The sequence below is a fragment of the Stegostoma tigrinum genome, chromosome 1, assembly GCF_030684315.1.
Source record: "Stegostoma tigrinum isolate sSteTig4 chromosome 1, sSteTig4.hap1, whole genome shotgun sequence".
Taxonomy (NCBI): Eukaryota; Metazoa; Chordata; class Chondrichthyes; order Orectolobiformes; family Stegostomatidae; genus Stegostoma; species Stegostoma tigrinum.
The window spans coordinates 75,468,625-75,494,171 of record NC_081354.1 but is presented as its reverse complement, the minus strand read 5'-3'; the positions used below and the strand labels follow the sequence as shown (position 1 = coordinate 75,494,171).

The following is a 25,547-nucleotide window of genomic DNA, read 5'->3' as shown; positions in this document are numbered from 1 at the left end:
TTCTTTTATTTGATCACTCAAGAAAATCTTGGAATAGGCAGTCTTTCATTTTTGATTTGGTTAACAATTTACTGACTAAAAACAAATTAAATTATTTACTCCCACCAACCAAAAGAGGGTTAAAAATCAATGGAGCTGATTGCATATTACCATAATCAGAAAGTCAGAGTCAGAGGTGGCTACAGCACAAAAAAAGGTACTTCATCCTATTCAGTCTGCTCTGGTCAGGAATAACCACCTAACTACTCTAATTCCATTTTCCAGCACTTGACCACATTGCCGTTGTGTGCCTTGTCAGTAATAGTAACCTATATATCCTATAATTGGTAGATAGGATGTAAATTTCCATGAAGAGACTAAACCTGCCAATAATACATTTCAAGGACTGTTGATGGGGCTCAAAGGGAGTTGGAATATCTGTTGGAGTACCCATCGTGTGTCATTTAGGTACTCACCTGTAACACTGTCTTCTCTTCTATTTTAGACATGGATTATGTTTTTGCATACTGCAGTGGGATTATTCTAACCAGTACAATCTATTTTCTCATATACTGTGCAGTGAAGAAAAACAAACCAAGTGTTTATTCAACAGCAATATTACCTGGTAAGCTGAAGTAATTAAAAGTCACAGTGTTTAGGTATTTTCCAAGCATGAAAGCTCTTAGCTAAATGAGTAGTATCAACAAAATGCATTTAATGGTCTTCATTAGTGATTATAATGTTTCCTGTACAAGGCAATTCTACTGGGCCAGCAGTAAATCCCAACTAACTGTAATAAATATAACATTAATTCTCCATTTTCAGTTTCCTGATGCAGGATTTCGATTTAATACCTTATTATTGAGCAATTACCCAAAAGCAATTTGCTCCATGGTGACATCCGTCAGGATTTTTTATAAAGCGTGAATTGTTCAGTTAGCTGCTGCTATTTTTTTGGGTAATGTGTTGAAGCAATGCAAAAAAATTTAGAGGACACCAGTCAAGAGCCTCAGCAAGACCAGACACTGGAGAAATGTGTTTTTTTAAGTGTGTAGGTTACAAGGATCAGATAACGAACAAAAATATGCCAGTTTACTCTTCCAGAAATATACTCTTTCAATTATTCAGTTTTGAAGAGTCAGCATTGACTGAGATGTCAAAATTTTGCACAGTGCATTCTCACTTATGTGAGAAACAGATAAATGAAGTTGACTAATGAAGGAATAAGAATAATTTGATTCCCTACAGTGTGGAAACAGGCTCTTCGGCCCAACAAGTCCACACTGCCCCCTGAAGCATCCCACCCAGACCCATCTCCCTATAACCCACACACCCCTGAACACTACAGACAATTTGGCATGGCCGATCCACCTAGCCTGAACATCCTTGGACTGTGGGAGGAAACCGGAGCACCCGGAGGAAACCCACGCAGACACGGGGAGAATGTGCAAACTCCACACAGACAGTCACCCGAGGCTGGAATCAAACCCGGGTCCCTGGTGCTGTGAGGCTGCAGTGCTGACCACTGAGCCACCATGCCGCCCAGGGAATGTGGAATGTGGAATGCTCAGAGAATGTGGAAGAAATTGTACAATTTTCTTTCAGGTGACAAAATGAGTGAGGTGAAACTGATAATGTGTTAAATTGCTGTAGTCTGTAATGACATATTAAGTATCATTTCATGTTTTTGTAATCTTTTTTGACAACCTGTATTTGAAGTTTGCTCATGAAAGGTTTTTGAGATGGCATGTTTGCATTGCATTTTCAAACAATTTGCAAAGGCTCAAGAAGTTCAAAGCCTGTGAACATCATACCAAGTCGATATTTTGTGGAATGTTGCAGGCCACATTCTATTTCAAACTTATGCAATTAGGGACAACTTTCTCATGACAGAGCCATCAAACTAGGATGCTCCCTATTCATTTTGAGCAGAACAGGAAATAGTGACTGGACAATTTACAGCTTGAATATTACTGGAGAAAAAAGAGACACAGTGTGAAAAGTTCTGAAAATGTATATCTTTCCTCCAAAATACCAGGAAATATTCCAAGAAATCTGCACTCCAAAAATTGGAGGAAAGAGAGACCTGGTTGCACTACTGACAAATTACTGAAGAAACAAAGAGACATAGTACACAGAGTTAGGGAACCATGAGGCACGTAGTCAATCAGCTGACCATGATTTTTTTTTAATTCATTCATAGATTTAGAGTGTTATTGGCTCAACCAGCATTTATTTCCCACCCTGAATTAGACTGAGAAGGTAGTATTTACTGTGGTCCATGTGGTATAGTTATATATGCAATGCTATTGGGAAGGGAATTCCAGGATATTGACCCAGTGGTAGCGAAGGCAATGTGCTATATTTTCAAGCTAGGACGGTGAGTGCTTGAAGAATTAATTGGCTTACTCAGAAGAAACATGGTCTTGTCAATTTCAGAGCTGGTCAGGTCAGAAGCAGACATTTGAGCTCCTTAGGAAGGATAGTGTCACAATTTCCTGTTGTATATTTTGTTCTCAAGGCAGTTTCTATCGTTATTAAATCAGGGTGAGGTTCAATCAAGCTTGAAGTTCACTTACTGTAAAATAAAACAATTTAAAGTTTGTTTCTGCTCTGTATCTTCCGTTCCCTTTTAAGAAGGATTCAAGAAACACATGTAAAGGCACCAGAGTTAGCATTAGAGTTAAAGTCAAAGATGTAGGGTGGAATTCGATAGTAGTCTGGGGGATGTAGTCTAGGGTGAGATTTGTGGCAGAATTGGACAAGAGTCCGGTGAGACCTGTCTTGATGTCGGGAGCATCTCATTCCATCTTTTATGCTTTCATTGAATAAAGAGTTCAGTTTTTTGCCAGGCAGTGGGAGTTGCCAATTGAAGGGGATTATAACTTGTTAAATGCCTTATTAATGATGCATTTAATCTCAAGTTCTTATCTGACCAAATGAACCAACAGTCTAGATGTTGAGAAAATTTGACGTGAAAATCAGAGCAGGCACCTACCAATTTCAGGGTTCAATGGGCAATAGTTACATGTGCCTGCACTTCCACAGACATTGGCATTCATTACGTACCAGTATCTAAGAACTCTCATGGCAATTATGATTCACTTCCAGTACCCTTCCGAATTTCAATGCTGATTTGTGGGCTGCACTGGCAGCTATTATTGCAATGCTGCAGCAAGGTCACTGTCCTCTCGAAGGCATGAACTTAGCTCATGGACTGAACCAGATTGCATCTTTCATACACCTCATTCTGAGCCCACCTGGCTACTCACAGCATCCCTGCCTTGTGTTGCTGTGCCTGCCCTTGTGTATCTTATCCCATCACCCAGAGGTACCAGGGTCATGTTACTTCTGGCTTACTTTTGTCCCGTATTTTTCTCAATGAGATATGTTCACCATATGACTGAATTCCTTTGCCTTAATAAAACCAGAGCCTGTGTGTTAACATATATAGTTTCTAGCAAGCGGAAATGCATCACACTGAGCTCAACTGGTAGTCTTAAACAAATTTCTGCTGTAATTCCCAGCACAGTCATATTATTTAGTAAATTTGAATCAAAAGCAGAATCATGCCTGATGTTAGACGTGTTGTTCTGAGACCTGAAAACATTGGCTGGAAGAGTATGACTGCCATGCTTTCTGCTGGAAATGGTCAATGGGTTGTGTTGCTTGATACAGTCCACTAGTTGCTGGGATGCAGGGCAGACATGTCTGACAAGACACCTACACTGGAAATCATTAATCATATTATTCATTTGGGTGGTAAACAAATGTTCTTGGTTTAATAAATAGCTGGCCTCTGGTCAGCGGAGAAAACTACTTCTGAATTCACCTCCAAGTACCATAGTTAGCCTCACCTGTTGTTTCAACAATTGAGACACCTTCCTCTTTCAGGGTCATCTGAGGTAGAGTGAACAATGGTTAGGGTCAAAAGTGGTACCCATTAGCTTTTTCATGAGTTTGACCTGTATAGAGTAAGTGATAATTTCTTCAGGATAGCTATTATCACACAGGCTAGTTTCAATACTTTCGCCAATTAATCTAAATGTGTATAGGATACAGATTCATGATCTGAATTCAGAAACTGATATAAAATGATAAACTTTTCAACAATAGCAAATTAAGAGGGGCATTTATTTATGAACAGGAGTTCAGGAAATATGAAATGAATTGGGAAGATTGATAATGTGATTGAGTAGAAATGATTGCATATTGTAAAGTGTGCACTTAATATGAATAAGTTTCAAACATTGCACTGCAGGAGTAAATGGAGGAGTGTATATACTTCAGAAATGATGCTGAAATATCAAAAGATTGATGTGTGCTGAATGCTGTCATCAGGTTTATGAAAACTTGCTGAAAACTCCAATGGATTGTTTCCTATTATTATCTTGCAGATTAGAAAATTATTGCTAGGTACTCTGTTCTCTCTGTGATGTCTAACTCAATTGGTGCAAGTATTTGGGACACTGATGCAAAAGAACTGCGGTTGGGGAGGGTACACAATTTATCCTGAAACCTGGAGGCGGGTTTGACAGCAAGGGGAGGCTGACGACCCAAACTGTTTCTATTACTTTGGCAGCTTCAGATGGGTAATAGCAAACATGCCTGGCAATAGCAGGATGTCAATTATGGCCCTCAAAAGCATTAACAGGGATTGGAATTTCCAATTATTCGAAAAGCAGACAGGACCACTGCAGTCTTAGTATATTATCAGCTCTCAGGGAGTGAGTGCTCAAGGTGGGGCTCAGAGTAACTTGACATTATGTGCAATTGGACCTTCCCTTGCTGAAAATGAAGAACCTCTGGTCAGTCATAGGATACATGCCTATTCTGCAACAGTCTTTCATGAAGTGTTCGACTTGAAAGCCTACCATCCTCATCTCTGTCTCCTTGCATTGCTCCCAAATGTGCCGATGATTTAAAAAATAATCATTAACGGGATGAGGGCGTTGCTGGCAAGGCAGCATTTATTGCCCATCCCTAATTACCCAGAGCACGGTTAAGAGTCAGCCACATTGCTGTGGATCTGGAGTCACAGACCAGGTAAGAGTGGCAGTTTTCCTTCCTTAAAGGGCAGTAGATGTACTGTGGACGTACTCACACTGCAGTCAGACTGATGGCTGCTGGCTGCCCTCACATTGTGGGCGCTGCTAATGCACTGCTTCTACAGGAATGGCAGTCCCAGAGGTGGTTCTTATTTATTGGGCTCCCATCAGGGTGACCATAATCTCCCAAACCTTCTTAGATACGGGGGTAATGCCAGAGGACTGGGGAACTGCAAATGTTAGAACTTTGATCAGAAGAGCTTGTAAGGATAAACCAAGTAACTACAGATCTGTCAGTTTAGCTTGTAAGCTCAAAAGCCTTTGGAATCAACAATTCAAGACAAAATCAATAGGAATTTAGACAGATGTAGATTAATTAAGACAGCCACCTAGAAGGCAGATTGTGCTGAATTTGCTTCAGTTTTTTGATAAGGTAACAGAGAATAAAGCAGTTAATGTGTACATGAACTGCCAAGAGATATTTGCTAAAGTGCCAAGTCACATGCTGGTTAACATTATTGAAGACAAAGAAATAAAGGGAATTATAACAAGCTGGATACAAAATTGGCTGAGCATTAGGAAACAGAGAGCAGTAGGGAAGTTTTTCAGTTTGAAGGAAGGATTGTAGTTGGACTCCCCATCCACCAATATTTTCTCAATCACGATTGAGGATTGATTGACCAAGAAATAATTTCAGCATTTGCAGGGAACAAAACATTTGGAGGTATTTTGAACTGTGACGAGGATAGTCAAAAGACACATAGACCAACAGATGTAAAGGACAAACAATTGGAGGATGAAATCTAAAGCAGAAAAATATGAAGTTATTCATTTTCAAAAACAAAAACAGAAGCAGGTCTGGCAGCATTTGTGATGAGAAATCCAAGTCAATATTTCAGATCCAGTGCCCCTTCTTCAGAACTGATGGTAGCTCGGAAAATGTCAGTTATTTTTTAATGAAAAAGACAGGGTGAGGGAGGGAGTAAGGAGTAAACACTAGTTGGGGATAGAGCCCAAAGAGAGAGAAGGACAGTTGGACAAAGGAGGGGATAACGATCTAGCCGTGAGGGTGATGAGTTGTTAATGGGGACTGTTAGTGAATAACGATAGTTAGTGTATTATGGCAGAGTATGTGATAACAAAGCCTGGCATGTGGGGTAGGGGCCTGGGACATGGGAGAGTTCAGGCCCTAAAATTATTGGAAGTGGATATTGACTCTGAAGAGCTGCAGTGTTCCCAAACAGAAAATGAGCTGTTATTTTTCCAGCTTGCGCTGAGTGTCACTGGAACACTGCAGAAAGCCTAAAACAGAGACGTTGGCCAGGGAACAGGGTGGTGTGTTAAAGTGGCAGGCGACTGGTAGCTCAGAGTCTCTTCTGCAGGTAGAACGTAGATGTTTTGCAAAGCAGTCACTCAGTCTATGCTTTGTTTCTCCAAGGTAGAGGGGATTACATTGTGAGCAGCGAATGCAGTAGACTAGATTCTGAGAAGTGCAGGTGAAGAGCTGCTTCACCTGGAAGGTATGTTTTGGCCATTGGATACTGGGGAGGGGGCAGGTAAACGGGCAGGTGTTACACCTTCGGTGGTTGCAGGGGAAAGTGCCATGGAGCTGTAGGAGGGTGGTGGGCATTAAGAAAGAATGGACCCAGAGGGAATGGTCCCTGCAGAAGGTGAACAATGGAGGGGAGGAGAATATGTATCTAGTGACGGCATCTTGCTGGAGGTGGCGAAAATGGCAGCTGATGATCTTCTAGACGTGGATGTTGGTGGGATGGTAGGTAAAGACAAGGGGAACCCTATCACTTTTTTGGGAGGGAAGAGATGGAATAAGATAGGTCGAATCTGGTTGAGAGCCTTGTTGACAACAGTGCTAAGGAATCGTCAGTTGAGGAAGAAGATAAACATTTCGGAGACTCCCGTGTTGAAGTTGGCCTCATCAGAACATGCACTCAGGTTTTGAAAAATGTGATGCATTTTGTTAGGATGGATAAGTGGAAGTAATTTAAATATCTGGTTTGATTCTAAATTAGGCCAGGAGTTGAGGGGCTTGGGGGTTACATGTACACAAATCTTTGAAACTGCCAGGGCAGATTGAAAAATGGATTCTGGGCTCATTAACCAGAGAACACAATCAAGGAAGTTATAATAAATCTTTATAAAATTGAAATATTGTATCCTGTTTTGACCACTGCACTTTAGAAAAGATATGGAAAGCAGAGAAGGTTCACAATATTGATGTCAGAGATGAGAATCTTCAATTGTATGGATGGATTGGAGAAGCTTAGGCTGTGCTCCATGGAGATGAAAGATTAAGAGGAGATTTGATGCATATGTTAAAAATTGGGAGGAGTGTTAAAGATAGGGTAGAGTGAATCTGCTGCATAGAGACTAAGCATAGAGACCCAGACGATGCTAGCTTAGGGTGACTGACAAAACAAAACAACAGGAACCTGAGGGAGATTTTATTAAACGTGAGTGGTGAGAATTTGGAATGCACTAGCTGAAAGTATGGTGGAGGAAGAGTTCATGCAAGATAATCAAAAGAGAATTCAATAATTGAAAAGAGAAAAAGATTACAGAGCTGTGGGAGAAAGGCAAGGGAGTTGGATTAGGACAATTTCCCTTGCAAAGAGCTGACACTGATATGATGGGCAGAATGGCATCCTTCTCTGTTGTAATGATTCACTGACAAGGTTGGTTGATGTCCTGCTGCTTCTGAAACAGTCGGTAGGAACCCAAAGATTTTCCTGCTCCACAAAGTCCTTTGAAGAGTCTAGAGTCCTGTGCATTTGTTTCTCAATACTCCTGATATTTTGGGCATTAGTTCTCTATTTTATTCATTTCCAATTTGATGGAAAGATTCTGTGCTTCAAACAGAGTCTTCTAGCATTCACAATCAATTATTCTGTTATTTCCTTTGGAGAAACATATGCAGATAATTAACGCTTCCCAATTTATTTTCTTCTTAGCTTTCTTTTCAGGACTCCTGTGGGGAATAGCAAACAGCGCGTGGTTTCTGGCAAACTATTTCCTTGGTGCAGTTATCACTTTTCCTCTTGTTACTGCTGTGAGTATTGCTTACATTTGTAACTGTAGCAAAGATAATAGAAAGTAACATGGAAAAATCTGAATTATTGTTAAAGCTGAATTGGAAAGGCACTGAGAATCATTTGTTAGCTGTGCAATTCTGTTGACATTAAAATCACAAGCAGAACACACACCTTAGTCTCATATCAATGTTGGATATATAGACATATGTGCTGTCAACACCATTGTATTCCAAAGAAACACAGTGAATTAGTTATAATTCATTCTCAGGACACTGATATCGTTAGCAAGCTATCTGAGCATGTGGTGGGGGTTTCCTTCTGAACCGCTTCAATCCTTTGTGGTGATATTATATAGCCAACTGGCTGGTTAGGAAACTTCAGAGAGAGGGAGGTTTCCTTTCCTAAAGAACATTAGTGAACCAATTCAGTTTGAACAACAACACAATAGCTCATGAAAGACAAAATCGACATACATTTATATAGTATTTTCCATGACCTCAGGATGTCCAAAGCCCTTTACAACAAATTAATTACAACTGAGTACAGTTGGTGTCGTAATATATGAAACTGCAACTCACTTATACAGAGCAAATAAACAGCAATTTTAAATTGGATTCTCCAATTGTCCCAATGTGATTTGAAGTCATAATTTAAGGATTATATGTCCAAGTCTCTGAAATGTCCAGGTATACAATCACCGCACAAATGTACCCAGTGACATCTATTATTTATTCATCCATGGATAGTAGGAGCTGCAGATGCTGGAGAATCCAAGATAACAAGGTGTAGAACTGAATGAACACAGCAGGCCAAGTAGCATCAGAGGAGCAGGAAGGCTGATGTTTTGGGTCTAGACCCTTCTTCAGAACATCTTCACATTTTTTGAAGAAGGGTCTAGGCTCAAAACATCAGCCTTCCTGCTCCTCTGATGCAGCTTTTAGTTTGGACTCAGTTTAGACATTAGCTCTGCAAGCGGTTAGATGTGCCTAAACTGGAACATTATCATATTCTCACACATTGTTAATTAAATTTTAGTTTTCATTAGTTGTTTTAAAAAAAATTACATTCTCCACTTTGGCTTTTTTTTGCTAATAGGTTTTTTTTCAGCAATTATGCTCAATATCTCACCATGCTGTAGCATGATTGCACTTTGCTATTTTTCCTTTATGCAGTGAAAGTGTAACTTACTGCATAACTGCATATAGTTCTGTTCTTTTTAGGGGTGGAGCTCTTCTCTCTTCCCGTCTTTGGGGCTCACAGCTCAGTTGAAGCTTTCTTCACAACTGGAGTGTTTGCTGTTATACAAATAGATAAAATGGGTAAAGTGCTTTATAGATTGGACATAAGCAATAATGGTTAAGGTGAAATTAAAATGATCAACTTCTTGGAGGCAGAAATCAAACCCAGAATGCTGTGTTCACTTATCAGCCATTGTTCCAATTTACGGTTATTCTAGATTATAGATTAGATCAACTGGATCAACTCTTACAATAGACAAATTATGAAATTAACTAAACTTTATTGTGATACATAGATGTATTCAATTACATGTTGCAATGAAATAGAGCTGGCAGTCCTCCAGAGCAAAAACAAATTATTGTGCATTTGGACAAAGGACTCCAAGCTACATTTTAACCTGCCAGACCTTTATTTGTCATTGAAGGTGCTTCATTGATACAGGGTTTTTGATCTGCACTTACTATCATTTTATTTTATTTATTGGGTAAGTGGTTTGACTTCAAGAATGTTTCTGTTCACTGTCCTTTTCAAATAAAACCCACTCAATGTCACTGGCGCTATTGGAGTATGGTGCTGGATCATTTTAAATCTTTTTTTTGTGGACGTAATTTTTATTCTTCCATAGGATGTGAGCATTGTTGGCAAGGCCCTGCATTTGTTGCCCATCCCTAATTGCCTTTGAGAAGGTGCCTTCTTGGATCGTTGCTTTCCTTCAGTTGCAGGTACACACAAAGTACTTTTAGGAAGGGAGGTACAGGAGTTTACCCCAGTAACAGAAAGAACTCCAGGTCAGGACAGGCAGTGACTTGTGGGAGGTGGTTCCTATGCATCTGCTGCCTTTCTCCTTCTAGGTGATAGAGGTCATGGGTTTGGAAGTACTGTCGAAGCAGGCTTCGCAGATCGCTACAATGTAAATTACTTACACCAATTTGTAAAGTGAGAATACAACTATACTTCTGACAACCAAACATAGGATAGATATAACCTGCTTGATTTATGGAATTTATTTAGTTGAAAGATCGGGTGTTAATTGTTACTCAGCATATATTAATGAAATGCAGAATACGGCAATGTTTTAACTAGTGTCAGTTCCAAGGAGTGGGAAAACTTGCGCATCTAATATTTCTTTAAACAGGAACCAGACAGCCAGGAAACATGTAACAAATTATATCATATTCAATCCATCAAGTCTCCTGTGCCATTTGTTCATGGCCGATATGCTTCTTAGCATTATACTCCCGCCTTCTTCCCGTAACCCTTGAGCCCCATACAAATCAAGAACTTATCTATCTCTGTCTTAAATACACTCAGACTTGTCCTCCATGGTTTTCCTGACAATGAATTCCATAGATTCACCACTCTCTGGCTGCAGAATTTCCTCCTTGTTTCACTTCTAAAGAGTCAATCTTTCACCCTGAGGCTGTGTCCTTGGATCCTAATGTCTCCTAATAGTGGAAGCATCTTTTCTACATTAACTGTCTCCTCTCAGTATTCTGTAAGCTTTAGTCAGATTCCCTTCATCCTTCTAAATTCCAGCAATTACAAACTCACAGTCCTCATCCGCTTCTCATCAGACAAGCGGTTTATTCCCAGGATCATTCTTGTAAATCTCCTCTGGGCATCCTCCAACGCCAGCATATCCTTCCTTAGATACCGCAAAACTGCTCACAATATTCCAAATGCCGGCTGACCAGCAGCTGCATCCAAAAGATAAGTTTTAATGACAGGCATTATAAGAAGAAAAACAGGAACAGACATATTACTGCTACATTATTTGAAAAGAGCCAGGAGCTACCCTGTTGTGTACATGTATATCCAGGATTTGTTATCACTTACTGCTGCGCAATGGTCAGTGAAAAACAACAGTGGAATATTCAATAGCACATGGTGAGATGTAGAAAGTTATCAAAGATTACAAAGAGATCTTGATCAATTGGGTCAATGGGCTGAGGATTGGCAGGTGGAGTTTAATTTGGATAAATGTGAGATATTGCATTTTGGTAAGACAAACAAGAACAGGACTTATACAACTAATGGTAGGGCCTTGGATAGTGTGGTAGAACAGAGAGACCTAGGGTTTCAGTGACATAATTCTTTGGAATTTGCATCACAGGTAGAAAGGGTGGTTAAGAAGGTGTTTAATACATTTGCCTTCATTGCTCAGATCTTTGAGTATAGGAGTTGTGATGTCAACTTGATGTTGTACAGGACATTGGTGATGCCTCTTCTGGAATACTGAGTGCAATTCTGGTTGCTCTGTTACAGGAAGGATATTGTTAGATTGGAGAGGGTTCAGAAAATATTGACCAGAATGTTACTGGGAATGGCATGTTTGGTACATAAAAGTAGACTGGAAAGTTTGGGTCTGTTTTCACTGGAGCGTAGGATGCTGAGGGGTGCTCTGAAAGAGGTTTATAAGATCATGATGGGCACAGATAAGGGGAATGACAAGGATCTTTTCCATAGGATGGGGGAGTTCAAAACCATGGGGCATATTTTAAGGTGACAGGAGAAAGACTTAAAAAGGACATGAGGAGCAATGTTTTTACTCAAAAGTGGTTCACGTGTGGACAGAAATGCCAGAAGAAGTGTGGATGCAGTTGCAATGTTTAAAAGACAATTGAATAAGTTCCTGAAAAGGAAAGGTTTGGAAGGATATCGGCCAAGAGCAGGCAGGTGTGACCAGCCTAGTTTGGGAAACATGGTCGTTCTGGATGGGTTGAACTGAAGGGCCTGTTTCCATACTGTAAGACTCTATGACTCAATGAGATCTGGAAGAATACACACAGTGTCAGCATCGATATTATCTCACTAAAAGTGTGATTGTTCCAAGCTCAGGGAGACAATATGATGTTAACTTTTTGCACAGAAAACACAAACAAATATTTTTTAAAAAGTATTAAATTAGATTGAGAAAAATTAACCTGAATTAGTACCATTGAGAGACTGAAAAGCTGAGTGAATTTTGGAAAAAAATGAAAGGGTTGCTCCTCTCATATTCAATGCATTGACTAGTAAAGGTAACCATTTGTTTCGCCTTTGTAACCACTGTGTCTATATATTCTGTTGCCCTTGAGAATTTGAGGACACGTACATTAAGGTTCCTCTGATTCTCTTCACTTGCTAAGGCCCTACCATTCAATGTGTACTCCATTACATTCTTTAGCAATATATCACCACCCCACACGTTGAAATTAAGTTTCATTTAGCATTTTCTGTTCATCTGATTGGCCCAACTATACCATCCCGTAGTTCAAGGATTTCCTCTTTGCTATTTACTACATTAGCTTTTTGTGTCATCTGCAAAACTACTGATCAAACCTTCTACATTTAAGTTTAGATCATTTAAATAGACTCAAAACTACATAGGACTCAGCACTGAAACCTGCGGTATGTCTGTAGACGCAAGTTTTCAGTCACAAAAACAATCTTTGCCTATAATCCTCCGCACTGACCATTGAGCCAGTTTTGGATCCAGTTTGCCAAATTGCTCTGGATCCCATGGGTTCTTATCACCTTGACCTGTCTCCCAGGTAAGACTTTGTCAAAAGCCTTACTGAGGTCCATCTAAACTACATCCTTTCATGATTCACTTCCTTTGTTCCCACATTGAGTCGCCTCATTAATTAAAGAAAAACTTGCAGATCTGATCTTCCCCTTGACAATCTGCGCTGACAATTTTTGATCAAACCTTGACTCTCAAAGTGGAGATTAATTCTGCTCCTCAGAATCCTCCCAAGTACTTTCCCTCCCTCTTATATGAGGCTCACTGGCTTGTTCCCTGATTTATCCCTACCATCCTTCTTGAACAATGATACCACATCAGGTGACCTCCAGTCTTCAGGCACTTCTGCCATGACCAGACACGATTTGAAAATTAATGTCTGGGCTTCCACAATTTCCTCCCTTGCTTCTCATACAGCCTTGGATGCCATTCATCTGGGCCTAGTGACCTATCTAACTTTAATCCTACTAAAACCATTTATACCCCCCTCCCTCTCAATAAATTTTCATGGATATCACTGTAGTCTTCCCTGAATTTCAAACCTCTATCATTCTTCTCTATCATGAAACCAGATGTAACATATTTTTAAAAACCACACCATTGTCTTCTGGCTCTGAAATAATGAGAGTTTTGAGTTCCAGCAACAAATTAATGAACTACAGGCGCACTTAACACGATATTAGAGCCAGAAAATGGTTTACTAGGGATCAATAATAAATTGCAAAAAAAAGAGGCATTTAAAAGAGGAAATAAGAAAGAAATGCAAGAAATCAATAGATCCGGCACATAATGAAGCTGAAATATTTGCAGAGGACATACGCATAAGATGTTTAGAAGAGAATCATAATTTGTGGAATTGTCATGCAGAAGGTACTAATTCAAAAGGAGAAGCACATCATTGAACCACCTCAGCGACAGCATTAAGTAAAATTTCAGTTTACATATTTGATTACAAAAAACAGTTGTAAATTTTCTTTAGTTTAGACATAATAGTAGAACAAACTATTGGAACAGTATGTTGATAATATAGAGACATTGTTGTGTTTTTTGAACAAGATAGGCACTGTAATCCTGAGTGCTAGCATTTATGTATCCATATACACATATCCAGAAGGCCACATCACTCACTACGACATTAAAGCCTGTGTACCAAATGGGTGCAAATCTTTGGAATTCACTACTGCAGAATGCTCCATCAATATTTATATTTAAGACTGCATAATGCAGCTTTTTGGTTCTGAAGGAAGTTAAGGAAGTTGTCAAGAAGCCACAATGAACCACGATCATTTTGAATGGTGGAGTAGGCTTTCCAGACCATATTGTCCACCTCTACACCAATTTCTTGTGCTCTTAACAAACACATATGAATTAGAATATGTGATAATGGTAACTGCAGATGCTGGAGAATCCAAGACAACAAAATGTGAGGCTGGATGAACACAGCAGGCCAAGCAGCATCTCAGGAGCACAAAAGCTAACGTTTCGGGCCTAGACCCTTCATCAGAGAGGGGGATGGGGTGAGGGCTCTGGAATAAATAGGGAGAGAGGGGGAGGCGGACCGAAGATGGAGAGAAAAGAAGATAGGTGGAGAGAGGGGATAGGTCAGTCCAGGGAAGATGGACAGGTCAAGGAGGTGGGATGAGGTTAGTAGGTAGGAGATGGGGGTGCGGCTTGGGGTGGGAGGAAGAACAGGTTAGGGAGGCAGAGACAGGTTGGACTGGTTTTGGGATGCACTGGGTGGAGGGGAAGAGCTTAGCTGGTTGTGTGGTGCAGTGGGGGGAGGGAACGAACTGGGCTGGTTTAGGGATGCGGTGGGGGAAGGTGAGATTTTGAAGCTGGTGAAGTCCACATTGATACCATTAGGCTACAGGGTTCCCAAGCGGAATATGAGTTGCTGTTCCTGCAACCTTCGGGTGGCATCATTGTGGCACTGCAGGAGGCCCATGATGGACATGTCATCTAAAGAATGGGAGGGGGAGTGGAAATGGTTTGCGACTGGGAGGTGCAGTTGTTTGTTGCGAACCGAGTGGAGGTGTTCTGCAAAGCGGTCCCCAAGCCTCCGCTTGGTTTCCCCAATGTAGAGAAAGCCACACCGGGTACAGTGGATGCAGTACACCACATTGGCAGATGTGCAGGTGAACCTCTGCTTAATGTGGAAAGTCATCTTGGGGCCTGGGATAGGGGTGAGGGAGGAGGTGTAGGGGCAAGTGTAGCATTTCCTGCGGTTGCAGGGGAAGGTGCCGGGTGTGGTGGGGTTGGAGGGCAGTGTGGAGCGAACAAGGGAGTCACGGAGGGAGTGGTCTCTCCGGAAAGCAGACGGGGGTGGGGATGGAAAAATGTCTTGGGTGGTGGGGTCGGATTGTAGATGGCGGAAGTGTCGGAGGATGATGCGTTGTATCTGGAGGTTGGTGGGGTGGTGTGTGAGAACGAGGGGGATCCTCTTTGGGCGGTTGTGGCGGGGGCGGGGTGTGAGGGATGTGTTGCGGGAAATACGGGAGACGCGGTCAAGGGCGCGCGATCTCAGGCAACCAGCTTGTAACCGATGTCCATTTCAAGCCCACCGACTCCCACAGCTACCTAGAATACACCTCCTCCCACCCACCCTCCTGCAAAAATTCCATCCCCTATTCCCAATTCCTCCGCCTCCGTCCCCACGATAAGACATTCCACTCCCACACATCCCAGGTGTCCAAGTTCTTCAAGGACCGCAACTTTCCCCCCACAGTGATCGAGAACGCCCTTGACCGCGTCTCCCGTATTTCCCGCAACACATCCCTCACACCATGCCCCCGCCACAACCGCCCTAAGAGGATCCCTCTCGTTCTCACACACCACCCCACCAACCTCCGGATACATCGCATCATCCTCCGACACTTCCGCCATCTACAATCCGACCCCACCACCCAAGACATTTTTCCATCCCCACCCCTGTCTGCTTTCCGGAGAGACCACTCTCTCCGTGACTCCCTTGTTTGCTCCACACTGCCCTCCAACCCCACCACACCCGGCACCTTCCCCTGCAACTGCAGGAAATGCTACACTTGCCCCCACACCTCCTCCCTCACCCCTATCCCAGGCCCCAAGATGACTTTCCACATTAAGCAGAGGTTCACCTGCACATCTGCCAATGTGGTATACTGCATCCACTGTACCCGGTGTGGCTTCCTCTACATCGGGGAAACCAAGCAGTGGCTTGGGGACCGCTTTGCAGAACACCTCAGCTCGGTTTGCAACAAACAACTGCACCTCCCAGTCGCAAACCATTTCCACTCCCCCTCCCATTCTTTAGGTGACATGTCCATCATGGGCCTCCTGCAGTGCCACAATGATGCCACCCGAAGGTTGCAGGAACAGCAACTCATATTCCGCCTGGGAACCCTGCAGCCTAATGGTATCAATGTGGACTTCACCAGCTTCAAAATCTCCCCTTCCGCCACCGCATCCCAAAACCAGCCTAGTTCGTCCCCTCCCCCCACTGCACCACACAACCAGCCCAGCTCTTCCCCTCCACCCACTGCATCCCAAAAACAGTCCAACCTGTCTCTGCCTCCCTAACCTGTTCTTCCTCTCACCCATCCCTTCCTCCCACCCCAAGCCGCACCCCCATCTCCTACCTACTAACCTCATCCCACCTCCTTGACCTGTCTGTCTTCCCTGGACTGACCTAGCCCCTCCCTACCTCTCCACCTATATTCTCTCCACCTATCTTCTTTTCTCCATCTTCGGTCCGCCTCCCCCCCTCTCTCCCTATTTATTCCAGAACCCTCACCCCATCCCCCTCTCTGATGAAGGGTCTAGGCCCGAAACGTCAGCTTTTGTGCTCCAAGATGCTGCTTGGCCTGCTGTGTTCATCCAGCTCCACACTTTGTTATCTTGAATTCGAATATGTTCAGCTTTTTTGGTTTCTTAACGATTAAATACCCATTTAATAGCAGCACAGTTTATTTAAGGAAAAAAAATGGCAAAGGTCCTGTGGCTTTGCTGAATTGTTTGGTAGAAATACTATATATTTTAATTGAGCTTGTTGTGAGAAGCTACAGCTTGATTTTACAGAATTACTCGCATACTTTAGAGTTTAGTTGCTGTAGAACTTACAGCACCATCTTGTGCAGACAGTAGGAATAACAGGCACCCGTGCAGGGCTATTCTTGTGGTTTCCATAGCAACCTTTGTCCCCTGAAGTGAACTGCCTCTCTCACTTAGAGGAGTCTCGCGTCTACCAGTGGCGTTTCTGATGCCATTTTATCCTCCTCCTGAAGAAGATAGAGTTTACTTGGTGCAGAGTCTTTTCCCCATAAGCAACTTTGCTGATGCTATCCCTGTAGTTGTGTGAAGGGGTGGTCCTGTAAGCAAACAGGAATTGGGACAGTTTGGTATTGAGTGAAGCTGTAGGCTGTTTCTTTAAGCCTACCTTCAATGTTTGGATTGCTTTTTCCACCAAATCTTTGGACAATGGATGGTGTGAAGCAGTCTTTATATGTGAAATACCATTTGTTTTCAGGTGATATTTGAAGTCCTTGTTGGTAAGTGATGAGCCGTTGTCTGTGACCAACATCTCCGGGAGTCCATGTATTGCAAAGATGCTTGTAACTTTTCAATTGTTATCCCTGCGTTTGACGAATGAACTCTATCCATTTACAACCGCTTTGAATGGGTGTCCACAATGACTAAAAACATAAAGCCCATGAAAAGACTGGCATTGTTGACATGTAATCCAATCCAGGATTTATCTGGGCCATTCTTAAGAATGTGGGGGAGCTGCTGGTGGTAATTATGTTGGCATCCCATCCCAGCCAACAGACATACATTCTCGCCAACATCTTCATTTTGTAAACCTCTGGATGACACTGGTGGCATTCAGCCACTACCTGGCAGTGACCTTTGCTTGGGACAATCACTCTTAATCCCCATAGCAATATGTCGTTCTCTATGGTGATCTGGTCTTGCTGGGTCCAGAAACATTTCAGTCCTGGTTGTGATGGCTGTTTTGTCTTCCTCCATCACTACTGGCTGGTTTAGTTTTGTCAGGACAGGATCTTTTTGTGTCAACAGTCTGGTATTGTCAGTGGTGACCGACATGACAGTGACCCAGCTAGTACAGAGCTGGATCTTAGAGTGAGCAGAATCCTGGCACTCCTGTGTATAGCTGTCAGCCTGGGCTCCCTGATTGGGGCTGTTAATCTAAACAAATCCAGGAACCCCTATTCTATAAGGTCCACCCGGCTGATCTCATTCTAATCACTACACCACCCATTAATTCTGCTGCTCTCTCTGCAGATGTCTCACACGCTGCCCATTTTGAGAATTTTCGGATATACTTGGGATTTCCAGTACACTCAGTGGTTTGCTCTTATGTTACCATTCTCATGTTATCGTACACTTTCGATAGTTTGACATTACCAATGCGAGGACTTTGCTGGGTTGCAGATATGAATTTTGTATCATTTTAAGTTGTAACATAATATGTTAATTATATAATTTAAAATGGATTGTATACAGAGTGCCAATCCATTACACAAGTAAGTGGACTGGAATGATTAACTTTTACTGCTGCACTAACTGCAATTTCATACACTTAAAGGAATGATCCCCACTTTCCTTTTCACTTTTCAGGGTCCTGCTGTAATCTCGTTAACCTGGGGAGTGTTTTACTTTAAAGAGATAAAGGTCAGTTCATTTGTATTTTGAAGAAATAGCTTTAGAAATCTGAGTCACTCCATAACAATAAATGGAAACAGTAATATCTTCCTGCAGCTGTGATATTGCTTGGTGTTACAAAAAGGTATAGTTGGCATGAAAACAAACCACGGTCTCGAATTATGAGGGAAAAAAACAAAGGAATGGTTGCATAATGAGCTATTAAAATTAATTGCAAAAGATCAGATCTGCTTAGAATTTAGAAGCAAAGGAGTTGTTAAAAACTTAAAAAGTTCTGCCCTTGCTATTACAAAAAAAAGCAATCGAGAATGAACAAAAAAAATTTATGGGGATGAAACTAATAGGAAAGGCTGTAAAGACCGGGAAAAAACCGAGAGAAGGTTGATTTACAGCGTCTAGAGACAAAAATAGAAATTGGTAGAAAAGCTCAGCATGTCTGGAATCATCTGTCGTGAGAAATCAGAGTCAGTTGACCTGAAACGTTAACTCTGATAACTCTGCACAGATGCTGCCAGACCTGCTGAGCTTTTCCACCTATTTTTATTTTTGTCTCTGAAAAGACCAGGGTTATTTTGTTTGGAAAAGAGACTAACCTGAGAAGGTATCTTCAACGTTATGCAAAAAGTTGTAAGCGAGTCCAAAACGAAGTGTGATTAGTATAAGATGATCATTAACAAATTCAGTAGAGAATTCAAAAGTAACTGCTTAACTCAGACAATTGTGCAAATATGGAACTCACTGCAGGAGGACACATTTGAAATAGGGGGAGGTGAAGACAGATGGGAGGATACTTATGTGGAATTAAAGCATCACTCAGAACCAGCAAGCTGAATGGTCTATTTTGCTGTGACAAAAACTCTAGGTAAATCTATTCAAGGTAATAATTGTATGAATGGCCATCTAACACTTTCCTCTGCCTAAGACTATAGCAAACGGGATTGATCAATGATAATGTTCATGTGAATATTAAGTAGTCAGTGTTCAAGTATTGTTTTCAAAAATACTATTTCTAAGAAAGTTACTTTAAGTGGACCTAAAGTAATTCTCTCCACCAGGATGAGCTATTGCTGATACCCAAGATTCTATTACTAAGAGTTACAGTGAAAAAATATTCTTCTTCAATTCAACGATAACTATTTTACTGCTGGTCTCGTATGGTATTACTCCAGATGGGCTGAAGTCCCAGATGAAAGCTGTCTGCTTTTCATGATGTTCAGGAATTTATTGGATGATGGATGCTGCTAGTAGTTATTCAACTTCAAAGATTCATTGCAGTTGTGTGTATTCATATTGTGATAATAATGGAAAAATTGGGTCCAGCTCCACCACATCACCACCACTGTCAACTCCATGACATTCTCTGATTTGTCAGACTGCTTACCTGAAAACCACAACTAAAGGAGCAGGCATTTCTTCCAATAAACATTGGAAAGTTTAAAGTCCCTGTTTTTCACTGTGTCAAATTGAGTTCCCAAGACCCCAAACCATTCCTCTTGCCGGTAACTACCTGATGCTGAAACAGCCTAATCACAATCTTGGTATTATGTTTGTCCCTGTAATGAGTTTCTAATTCAATATCCACTCAATCATCAAAACTGTCTACTTTCATTTCAGTAACCATTACAACTTTTACTGTTATCTGAAGTCATCTACTGTTAACTCTTTGCTTTTGCTAACTCAAATTATTATTATTCATACGCTGTTCTGGCCAGCCTTTCATCTATTTCAGATATTCAAAACTCCACTGCTGATTTCTAATATTGAATCAAGTCCTGTTCAACTGTCTGAACTACATGTTCAATGGCCTGCATCCCCCCTTCTTAAAATGTAACTCTCATTTTCATGAGCATGCCCTCCAATTATACATCAGTGAATTACCTGCAGTCCGATAACACTAAATTATCTGTGCTCCTGCAGTTCTAGCTTCCTCAGTTTTAGTCACTTCATCATTGTTGGCTGCACCTTCCGCTACACAAGCTCTAAGGTATTGAATCATGTCCTTACCCCTCCGTATGTTTCATCTTTCCTTCCTGCTTCTCAATTCTCATTAAAATCTCTCATTGACCAAGCTTTTCAACAGCTATCTTAAAATCACCTGTTGCATTTCAATTTCAAATTGTTCAAAAACTCTTCTTGGTAGGTTTTATTATTTTGAATGAATATGAATATTTTATTTGTATAATACTTTATGCAAAACAAAGTATCTCAAAGCCTCATCATTAAGATGGTTTGAATCTGTTATTTTAATGGCTCAAAGGATAGAAACTAAATTCACCACAAAATTCAGTTTTGCTCATTTCCTTTTTCTTTCTGGCAACAAATAATAATTAAAGGAAGGATTCTCATTCCTTTAGAATTTTATTGTCTAATTTAAAACCATCAACAATAATTACTTTAACCTTTTCATTTGTTTCTTCTTTTTCTCTCTTTATCCAATCTTTCCTTCTCTCTATTTCCTATGTTGTACCTGATAAGACATTGAATTTACTTGCTTTAATTTACAGGTCATTTGCCATGCTTGCATTGACTCTTTTACAGTTCATCAATTTGATTGGTCAAGGAGATGCACACTTCCTTGTTTTGTTCACTCAAACCCCAGCTACCAGCTTCCATCTGTCAAACATTATCCAATTGCCCTTTAGCAAACTGCCATGCAAAAATGTTGAAATGAAATCATACAAAAGTACATCTAACCTCAGCAGGTATCATTAGATAGTAAATCAGGAAGGCTTGTTGCACAGGGGTAGTATCTCTGCCTCTGGGTCAGAAGTTGTGGGTTTAATCTTACCCAGAATTTGGTTACAGAAGGTTCATCATAACATGGCCAAACATGTTGATTTATAAATCAACAAGTCCTGCTGACACTCTACGGTAGACAGTAAGAGAGGAACAGGAAGAGATTCCTGTTCAGCAAGGACCTTTGGCAGTTGCAGTACAACACTTTTCACATTAAAAGAATTTATATACACGTCTTGTGGAGAGCAAGTGATATCCTTGTCCCAAGGGTCTAACCCAAGGTATCAAGTACGGTTAAATTTTTTTGCTCTGTGTTTGTATTCAAACGTACAAAACAAATACGATTCAACTAAAGGAAGAGAGTTATGGTAACCTGTACACATCTCAATAAGCGATCTTATTATGTCAAGCACTTGCTGTTTGATCCTTGGTGGTCTACAAAGATATGAGTAGTTTGGACAAAATCCAATTTAAGGAGCGCATGGACAATTTATTGGAATGGTCCGTGATGTTAAATCAAAACAGAATTCTTGCACAGTGCCTGAAAACATTGTGTTGCTTACAAAAGAGAGCCACTCTATATTTCCCTGATTGTACTAAACTGAAAAAGCACAACCAATCACACCTACTCAACAGATGGGGTTTTTCTAAAGTCTTTACAAAATGTACTGCTACTGGTGAAGCAGTGGTGAACAGATGTACATATAATGGAATGGATGGCTAAACACCAAGCACACAAGTTCTCCTTGACTACCAGAATGTCAGGCTTAGCAATTGGTAAAATATGTTCATTTTGCTGTTGGTGTTAATGGTACACCAGTGAATATTTTGTATTTTAATTCAAATAAATTGCTGAAAATAAAATATAGTTTATTTCATTATTGTTCTGTCACCAGGGTTTAAAGAACTTCATAATACTGGGTGTCGTGCTTGCGGTTGCTGTTACTGGAACAATACTCATAGGATTATCTAAAATAGAGGGAATCGCCTAATGCATATTGTGGAAAACAGAATAACAGAGTACCTACCATTTCTCAGAAGGAATAAAAACCCTTCTGTAATGTACCTGATACAAATTATAATAAATATTTGATTGTATTTGTGTGCACTGTTATGTCATATGTCTAAACTGACACATAGCATAACATAGATGCACTTATAGTTAAAGTGCATTGATTGAAATACACTATGTAATCATTAAAAAGCAGTATTCTAGCAGAAAAGTGATATTGTAATGCTTAGACTAATTCTCAGTTTCTTACCAGGATTCTATTCCCTATGAAATATTTAGTGAGCTGTACTGTATGCCAATAAAAGGAGGCAATTTGTGTAACAAATAACGATAGAAGTTAGTAGTCAGTACAAAATATAGCAAAATTTCCAAAGTGCACTTTCTTCCTTCATTCCATATGGCTGGATTTTGTAGTCAAAATCAATGGTGAACTGCTGGCTTTAGCCTCAAATATGCTGTGAAACAGACAACATCTTCTGACATCAGCACAGAAATTCAGAAATTGCTATTAGTAATTTCTCACTTTTCCACTGGGTACGATATTGGAGTCACTGCCAATAGAATTCATTTAGATTAATTTAGTAATCACGGATTTGATGTGAATTTCCAATGTTTATGCTATTAATCCTGATGTAAAAATGCATTCTCATTATGTGCTAAGTCATAATTATTGATTTTGGCCTTAAAAACTAATATTATATTAGTCAAACTACTTTGCTAATGATAAACTTTATAACATGGACTTCTTAAAATTTAAAATAAGATACTTTAGCTTTCTTTCTTTATCCCAATGCATGCCCAAACATTATTTTGCTTTCTATAAGTGTAGTGAAAGAAAATCAGTGCATTTTACTTCCTTAGAATTCTTCAAATTGATTGGCTGTTTTGTTTGCTTAATGACATCATCACTGCTGGGCACCAGAGATCTCCCTAGTTGGTGCAAAAATGGAAGTTTATTGGGAAAGGTGAATTCCATATAACAGCAATTACTAGATTTTTCAGGGATCTTTAGGACAATGGTGAACTCCATTATCTCTGACAAGCCACTAAATTCAAACTCCTCTGTTTCAGTTATTTTTATGCATTCTTTGTTTTTTTTTAAATTTATGGATCAACCTAAAAGGAGACCGTCCTAAATTAAGATGGCATCAGCAGGTAGAGGACACAGAGACAAAGACCAGAGTCACAAATAAAGGACACCAAATAGTATAAGCGTAAAAAGAGCACTCCATTCTCATTGCTGAACTTCCAAGAATCCTCATGGATAGGTCTGTGTCCTTAAAAATATAAAATATTCTAACATTAACCAATTACTAATAAAATCAAGTCATTAATTTTAACTTAATAAGTTAAAGTGTTACTAAACTGTTGTTGAATGAGAGTTGCAAACAGGAACTCATGGAATCTTCAGAGAAGGTAGGTGACATTATTCAAAATCAGACGAACCCAATCACAGACTATGCACTCAATGTGGTCCTCTTTCTTTTAAAAGTAAATTAATGCCTAAAGCAAGTCATAAACAGTTTAATAGGATAAACAGTTCCTGTTCAATGATGATAAGGGACAGAGATCATTAATAACCAGCTTTCAAATAAGGTTAATGCCATTAAAATATTAAAAGATGTTTTTACAACAGCAAATATAAAGATTAGTGGATTAATTAATTGAGCAACAGGGGAGAAAAGGACTTGTAATTTTTGTTATTCATGAAAAATCATGATCTGAAGTGATGGTCTATCTTCAACATGTAAAACTTAATTGGAGAATATTTTTTCAGCAACAATGTATTTAGATTGTAAGGTGAAGAACCAGGGAATCATTGGGGGAAGAATGACAGCTATACAACAAATTTGTGTAGAAATTAAAATGTAAATAAAGATTATTTGACATTTGTTTCCCACTATGATTCTGCTTCGTATGTGTTTGTACCATGACTGTCAAAAGAAATATCGCACCCTCACTTCTTTGGTTTAACATAAAATGTGCAGTATATGATCCTAAATAGCTGAGCAATTGCTCATTTAATTCAAAAGAAATATGAGATACAATTAAATACCTTTCAACATGTGTTCTGATTAATAGTTGTAATACCAGGTGGAAACTTATTGCCAATAAACCAAAATGGCTAGTCACAATTTAAATGAGACCTAAATACTCCAGGACAGTGGCTATTTCTCTGAGGAGTTCATCTTAACCATCATAAGTATGGTTTGTGGCTGCATTTGAAGCTCAGATCTCATCTCAATATATACGCAGTCCAGTAGTTCTGAAGATTAGTACATTTTAAAAATAATACATTGAGCTACATAATGTAATCTAAAGCTGAGGCAGTAGTACTGTGTGCAAGGCTACCTGAAATCCTTGTAGGACAATGGGTGGTCTGCCTTGGAAGCCGGGAGAACTTCTGTTCTGGTTGTGGTGACCAAAAATTATACCATTTCTTTTGCTGCTACCATTTCTGCAATAATCACTATTAAATTGTAATCAATGAGTGGACACCAACTCCAGCTGTTACTTGCTGCAGTTTTGCAATTTCCATTGATCAAGGCAATCATAAAAGAAAAATGCTAAGTAGGGTCTGGCCATATCTGAATCTCACTGCAGAAAATCCTTAATGATCAAAATGCTTGACTGCAACAGCAGATTCTTAAAAGGCAAGTAGATCGAGGTCGAGATCCTGATTTTCTACTCTTTTACTTCAAATGAACAGAATGCAGATAAGAAGAAATTCTAGCTTAAAGTGAACTTACATTTAAAATTTGCTGAACAGTGAAAACACAGTAAGACCATAACACATTGCAGCAGAAGTAGGCTATTCAGTCCATCGTGTTTGTTCTACCAATCAATGAGATCTTGGTTGATCTGATCATCCTCAATTCCACTTTCCTGCCTTTACCCCATAATTCTGGGTTCCCTTCACTCAACCTTGAATATACTTAGCAATCCAGCCTTGACAGTCCCTTGCAGTAAAGAATTCCACAGATTGATCACTTTCAGAGAAGAAATTCCTCCTAACCTCTGTCTTCAAATGGGCCACCCTTCATTGAGATTACTCTGGTCCTAGACTCTCCCACAAGGGGAAACAATCTTTGCACTCGACCCTATCAAGCTCTAAGTATGTTTTGATAAGTTTACCTTTCATTCTTCTAAATTTCAATGAACAGAAGCTCATCCTATTCAAACCCCATCCACACCTCTACCACCATACGTGGTAAGAGCCGAGTAAACCTCCAATGCTAGTATATCTTTCCTTAGAGAGAGAGGGCCCAAACCTATTCACAGTATTCCAGCTGCCATCTGACTAGTACCTTGTGATCAGA

General features: G+C 40.3%; 1 protein-coding gene across 1 annotated transcript in view; it reads left to right on the top strand.

The window, feature by feature from the left end:
- LOC125456730 (transmembrane protein 144-like) overlaps nt 1–22,755 on the top strand; it is a 65,714-nt gene extending 42,959 nt beyond the window's left edge. Inside the window, exons 9-12 of the mRNA XM_059647320.1 lie at nt 485–604; nt 7,997–8,094; nt 18,435–18,488; nt 22,112–22,755. Coding sequence (XP_059503303.1) covers nt 485–604; nt 7,997–8,094; nt 18,435–18,488; nt 22,112–22,207 — 368 coding nt within the window. The 3' untranslated portion in view covers nt 22,208–22,755. The remainder of the gene's footprint in view (nt 1–484; nt 605–7,996; nt 8,095–18,434; nt 18,489–22,111) is intronic.
- Nucleotides 22,756–25,547: the final 2,792 nt, after the last annotated feature.